General features: G+C 33.4%; 1 protein-coding gene across 1 annotated transcript; it reads right to left on the reverse strand.

Moving 5' to 3' along the window:
• Positions 1 to 5,073: 5,073 nt before the first annotated feature.
• On the reverse strand, positions 5,074 to 6,048 carry LOC146528531 (fork head domain transcription factor slp2-like). Its single transcript, XM_085203757.1, has one exon. The coding sequence runs from the start codon at positions 6,010 to 6,012 to the stop codon at positions 5,311 to 5,313; it is 702 nt and encodes a 233-aa protein (XP_085059883.1). The 5' UTR covers positions 6,013 to 6,048; the 3' UTR covers positions 5,074 to 5,310.
• Between the last annotated feature and the right edge of the window lie 1,285 nt (positions 6,049 to 7,333).

The following is a 7,333-nucleotide window of genomic DNA, read 5'->3' on the forward strand; positions in this document are numbered from 1 at the left end:
GTGTAGTTGTAAGGATGTGCTCGACTAAACGCTATGTTCTAGGTTCGAATCCGCTTACATATTTACATTTTACCAATGTAAATTAGACAACACATCCAACAAAATTTATATGTAGATACTAAACTAAGTTCTTCTTCCATCTTCTAAAATACTCTCCTACAAAAGTACCTAATATATTGTAAGATCTAATAGAATCATATCGAAATTGGTTAGGTAGAAGGAAAAGCTTGGACAGTGGAGGCTTTTTAAATCTACACTTGGGTCACAAGTAGGTAGGGTTACTTGCTAATTTTTTTTTGTCTTGTTAAGAGTGTTCCAATTAATTGCTCAAACATTATTGAAAAATTCATAAAAGTTTGTGAAATTAAAAATAAAATGTGAAAAATATAAAATCTTACCTTCCCAATAAAAACTCGTAGCTATAGGAAAATAAAAATGTCCCAGACTTAGTAATTTACAGCGAGGTGCGCGCGCGCAGCTTTTCACAATATTTCTAGCGTACAAGATGTTTTCTGTCGAATGAGAAATGGCCGGGTTTACGCGGCTTATACCAGTCTCAGGTTACGTTGTTTTTGTTGGCGCGTTACCGTTTAATTTTTGTCTCTTAGATCTGCCAAGTGAGTTGTATCAATATTGGCCGAATAGCTGTTGGTATACATTTGTTAAATTCAAATATAAAGCACCTGTTGATGTTGACAAGAGTTATGGGCGTTGCTTGGATTTACGTTTATATCTCGTGGTTACAATAATAGGCTTGTAATTTTATTTTCTTTAATTTTATTACTTCTTTTCCATTTTGCAAATTCGTTAGATCGATCGGTCAATCAGTTTGCGAAGTTCGGTATTTTAAGAAACATTATTTAATATAAATGATTTCTAATGGAATCCAGGACGGTAAAGTTAATTCGACTTTTAACATTTTACTAAATATTGACGGAAAATAATAAAAAATAAAAAAAATATTTAAAAAACCAAAGCCCCGACTGCATAAATCTAAAAAGAAAATAAACAAGCCCAATAGTTTATTAGGATTAAGAGTCTGGACCTCTTTAAATTATGCGGGGTTCTGGTAAAGATTTTATTGATTGAAGAATTACTTATAGTTCCCGACACTAAGACACTTCCTAACACTCTGCCAACCCTGCTACACGTGGGATACAGAGTAAAGCAGGAATTAAAATTTTGCTGATTTCTTAAAAATTTTGCTTATTTCTTAAAAATTTTCTAGGCATGAACTCCACAATGCCATAAATAATATTGAAATAACAATATGAAGTTTCTAAAATATTTAATTTAAATGTAAATTCTAACAACTAGTTATACACAGATTAATAGAAAATAAATATTTCACCAAAATTTTTTTCAATTACTTCATTAAAAATCTCAACTTTCAATATTTTTATTTATAGCTGTTTGTTAATGAATTTCTGATAGAGATTAAAAAGTAATCACCAATATCTAACAATTATTATATAGGAATGTTTATAATATTTTGCGAGTCTATCGAAAGGACGATTTGAATTAATCGCGATTCAAAAGCACCGCTAGCCATATATCATACGAGTTTCACAAATAATATGTTAGAAACTATACTAATAATACTAAAGCCGTTTTACACAGTCAAGTTTTGTAAACGCTAAAGATGCTTGCTTAAACTCTTTTTATATTGATAATAATTTTATTGGAGTCCTTATCATGTTTTTACCGCCCTGGAGCTTCTTTAATTATTCCGTTGTCATTACTTTAGAAATATCTTTCTCATTACTGAAAAGAAATAAAAAGGATATATCTACCTACCTATACAACTTTAAAAAGGTAATGAAGAACAGCTTATATGTCATTTTGATAGTATAAATAAATATCAACAGATAGTGGTATAAGCAACAATTAATATATTCTAAAGACAAATATTATATATTCTAACACGTTTTTACAAATTCACAAATATTTAAAGCATATATAAAATGAATTAACGATATATAAGCCAGCAAAATTCTAATGGCATCTCTAGTGTACATAAACCCTAAAGTCCACTATCAATAAATGAAGTCATATTCAATTCGTCACACTCTTCTACGTGTTACTTATTAGCAGTTAATAATCAAATAAATATGGGTTATTTGGTATTTAGAAGTCAATCAAGAGTCCAACATTGATTGAGCTATCGCGAAATTGTTTTGATTGGATCCGTCAGTTATGGGCAATCGGAAGCTTCTCGTAATTAAGACATTTCGCCGTTTTAGGATAATCTTTGATTAAATGGACTTGTATGTTTTTTTTTATATATGAGTCCAGTCGAGGCAAGTACTAGTAGTACGATAGTTAATTCGATAGGTTGTAAGTTCGATTATCAGTTCAGGAAATGAAATATTTAATTTCCTCTCTGGTTACGTGGCAAAGCGCGAAAATTTTGACGTAGCGAGATTTGAACCCACTCCTCTCAGAAACCGCCCAAGCACTCTTCCCACTAAGCCACATGTTCTCATCATGTTGACTAATAACAAAATGTCTTTAAATTCATCCAAAAGTTCTATTAGGTTATACGTTCTTATCAGCAGAAATCGAACATACACGATTGCGTTTACAAGCGTTCCACTGTCTCATTGCGTCACGACCGGATCAAATAAATATAAAAAAAATCTTAACTACAATTTTAAGCTTCACGCTGTGTTCCTGTATATAGTGGGGTAGACAGAGGGAACCTTACACATCTATCCACGTTCCGTCCAATTTTTGAGACATTGTCTTCTTAACCGAGTGAAAAATTTAAAACAACACATTTTAAAATATTTTAGCTACTATATTTAAAAAAACTTTAAAATGCAATCAAGTCAGAGCCAATTGATTGAACAGTCGCGAAATTGTTTTGATTAGGTTGCCGTTAATCGTCCAGCGGTCGGAAGCAGTTTGGTTGTTATTAACTAACGATTTTAAGTAAAACCAGGTCAAACGTTAGCTTTGCGAGTTTTTAATGGTTACTTTCGTTTATACACAAAAAATAAGTATACAAGCATTTTTATATTATAATAAGAGTATGTAAAATTATTGAGGTAGTCGTGACGGTTGTGGATTCCATTCCCACTCGAGACAATAAGTTATTATTTACATTTTCATTGCTTCTCTCTGGTAGCAAAAGCGCGGCGTTAAGTTCTGCAATACGCAATGCCTCGAAAATTCAGCAGCGAGTGGGGAAAGCAATATCTTAACACTAAGTTCTATCTGCCTAACCTGCTATATGCGGGATACAGAGTGAAGCTGAAAAACATGTTAAATTAAACTCACACTTGACAGATATTTTGTATTATTTTCTTAGACAAAACCACGTTAGATTCTTCCAACGCCAAAATTCGAGTGAAAAGAAACGTTCTCTTTTTGTTATCTACGATGAATACAAAGCTAATAAACGTAAAAAAACTTACATAAGTACGTAGATATCTCAATATACCTTAAACTTACTTAAATTTTGAATAAAAATGAAAAGGTTAAAAATTACTTAAGTGTGGTATTTTACAGATTTTTATCGCACTCCTAAACAATTGTGATGATAGCGCATCACCGGAAGCTGTGGCAGCTGTGCTACGACGACTGCACCGTACAACGTATTTATGGTAACAATCGAAGTGCTTTATATTGAAATTGAAAGCAATTGCATTTTGGATTCAGATTTTGATAAAAATTACCGCTTCACGCTCTTTCCCGCAAAGTAGGGTAAGTACAGGGAATTTAGTGTTAAGAAACTCCATTCCTCACTGAGTGGCGGAACTCTACACCGCTCTTTTTCTTGCTAGAGCATGGAAATAAACATTCGTAAAAGAAACGGCGGCTGTTACAGCCGATATCAATGATAGTGAGCAAACTTAAAAAACCTCTTTTTTGGCCAGTTATTAGCAAAATCTAAGTAAATTGGCTTGAGTATATTTTAAAAGAACAAATATTGGTCAGAAATCAATTAAAAATTTGTTTCTGTTTTGAAATTAAGACAAATATTTATAAGCTAGCGAAACTATCTTATTAAAAAATCTTTTTAAAAAAAAGCTTTTATTACTTGTCAATGAGATTTTAGCTTAGGCATTTTAAAGGGAACCTGGGAATCTATTAAGACACTCGTTGTCCATAATACTAGAAAAAAGTCTTTCAATCGTTAATAATATTAGACATCTTAATAAAACACAAAAATCTTACTAACAAGCAATTAAAATTATAATTTACGACATAGGTCGGTACATATAAAATACAATTCGGACGTTTTAATTGATTTCCCATGAAATTATAATAATTATTTTTAATATTTTAGGTATTTTTAATATTGATTGAAACTGCTAATTTTGGTAAAAAAACGTAATAATCTTATATTGTATAATATTGTACTAGAGAGATTTTTTCAATGCGTTCCTAATTGCGCAAATAACAATCTTGTACAAATTTTAAAAAATACTTTACGTTTTTTCCACGTACCAGGATAGGCAGAGAAATCTTATGTGAGTGAACTTAGTTATACACTCTGGTCTCAGTGCGTGTATAGATATAACACGGCGTTAAGTTAAGCCAGGGACTGTAGAAAATTTGGCTTAAAGAACAATGAAGTATCTTAACCAACAATAAATAGGCTATATTTCATATTTATTTTGTATAGAAAAGTAGAGTTACTTTTATTTATAAAATAGTGCGAGAACTAAGACCAGAGACCAGAACCATATTTAAGTTTTCAAAGCCAAGGAGGTTAGTGATAATTGTTATTGATTCGGGGCAGGAGAATCTTCTTTAATGCATATCTTTCATTTCAGAACGTAAACAGAAAAAATATAGTGAGAACCGAGCTGTTCACCAGGTTTTTTTTATTTCTTCATATTTAAAAACGCTAGAAACATGGTAAATGATATAATCATAGGGTAATGTCAACTCAGGTCTAATGAGGTAAACATCTCTACAGACGCGCTCAAATTGGGTTGAACCCGTAAACATAATACTTAAAATCAGATATATCAACTGCACCATGAGCCCACGACATCATATTAATTAAAGAAGTTGCTTTATTTAAAAATAACCAAAAGGAGACGAAACAAAACACAAATCTTACATATATTTTTCCAAATTACTTTTATTGCATTATACTTAAAATTTAGCCTCTTAATATTATTGTATTTAATTCTTTAAATAGATTCTTACTTAAATAAATAAATAGCGGTACCACTTTTTACAGAAACAGGCAATTATAATATACACTAGCGTCCGTCTATCACAGTCTGACACTTCCACAGTTCATCACTGGTCTTCAGTACGGTATCCGGGGGACACCGGGGGACAGTAAGATCAACTGTGCTTAACCATGGAGTCGGGATCGGGGTCGGGCGGGCTCACCGGCGGTGATAAGCCATGGATCCTCCTGTATAGTTGGTGGTAAGGATTGGGGGGTGGCGGCGGCAGCCTCAATAGAGGACTAGGAAGAGCATATCTACCATATACAGATAACAGAGGCGGATATAGTCCTACTAATGAAGCGTAAGGATTACCGAACATTGGATGCAATATAGCTCCACGTTTAAACGCAGCCAGACGAGACCGTGACGCCGCGGTGGATCGCCGCCTCAACTTCCCTGTAGTGCCGCCAATGAACACATCGTCAGAAGAAGGGTCCAGCATCCAGTAATTTCCTTTTCCCGGATCATCGTAGTGTCTCGGCACTTTTACAAAACACTTGTTCAAGCTCAAATTATGTCGTATCGAATTTTGCCAACCCTGTTTATTTTCTTTGTAATACGGAAAATTTTTCATAATATACTCGTAAATGCCGTTCAGAGTTAATCGTTTTTCGGGGCTACTCCTTATGGCCATCATTATGAGCGCGTTGTAGCTGTAGGCAGGTTTCTCGTTTTTCTTTTCATCTGGTGTTTGTGAGGATCCAGGCGGCGGGGTCTCTGTGCCCGTCACGTCGAGCTCGGTGTCGGAGGGCGAGGGCGAGCGGGAGGAGGCCTCGGGCAGGAGATCTCGTATTGCAAAACTCGGAGGACTCATAGCTGTGCGGCATCGCGAGCCGCTCGCTGCGAACTGTGGTGCCCGCGCGACTGGTGGCCAGGCCCCGCCTCTGTCTCCGCCCAGGCAACGAACCCCTTCTATTCGATACGTGCGAATCAACTAAACTATACCTGCATTTCCATAGGGCTTTATCATGTGAGCCATAAAAGTTATTTTTATAAAACACGGTTATTTTAGTTATTGTAAGGTTTTTTAACACGTAAGTATTACCGTAGGGTTGGGTTAGGGTTACATTAGAGCATAACTCGATTTATCATGGTCTGTAAATATTGTTTTTGAATGTTACACGCGTTGTTTAGGAGTTTATTTAGTACTGGTTTAATGGCGGCGTTAATCGTGTATCCCGACATTGTATATGTCATAAATTGTAACTTAAATTTGTCATCTTGCCCTAATAAATTATTCAATAATTTAATATAACAATAAAAAACGCTTACTTTCGTCATCGTTCTCATTAATTATTTTTAATGGTGTAAATATTATAATGGATTATTTATATATTGAAATTATTTAGTAGTAGCTATTACAATTCTATGACTTTTGTTATTTTTATTGCATTTTTAAATAGAAATAAAATAAGCTCATTTGTATGTAACAAATAGATTAAATTTGTCTGTTAAACGTTTTATTTTTTTAATTAATTACCTGACATGTTTATATACCTGTAGGTACATAAAGATTCATTGCAAGAGTTAGAAAACTACTTACTTATATAATTTTACGAAAAGTTAAACAATTTCTTTAATTTTTAATTTATGACAGTAGTAGTATAGTAATATATGTATGTATATATTAAGATATTAGGACGTGATCGTGGATTGTTATTTATATTTTCAAATACCAAAAGATTCCTTGTGATTCGGTGAGACGGTGTTTGATTGTAGATGTAATGGTTGTGAGTTCGATTCACACTTGAGGAATTGATTTATTTTCTTCCCTCTATCGAATTCGAAATTAAAGCTGAAAATTAGGTTCTCTCTCAAAAAAATCTCATGCCCAACAAGTTACATTAAAATTGTTTTGAATCTTTCATTACTCTACCATACTAATATAGATTAGTACCTAGATACCTAGGTACCTACCTATCTAAATAGATAGAGATGGAGGTAGCTACCATATGAAAAATATTTCCCACTAAACTTTCAGTAATAAGAAACAAAATTATTATATTCATAAGATTTACTTTTAATAAATGAAATGTTATATACTATATCCACAGAGAGCTTCAGTTGTGAAATATATCATCATATAAATATAGATATACGCCCCGCCCACCGCCCGACACGCCTTCCTACGTGCC

Source organism: Heliconius melpomene, chromosome 19, assembly GCF_056956725.1.
Source record: "Heliconius melpomene rosina isolate 202511_hmr_F chromosome 19, ASM5695672v1, whole genome shotgun sequence".
Lineage (NCBI taxonomy): Eukaryota > Metazoa > Arthropoda > Insecta > Lepidoptera > Nymphalidae > Heliconius > Heliconius melpomene.

Excerpts from the sequence above, each read along its gene's own strand:
- LOC146528531 (XM_085203757.1), bottom strand. The coding sequence starts at position 6,012 with ATGAGTCCTCCGAGTTTTGCAATACGAGATCTCCTGCCCGAGGCCTCC.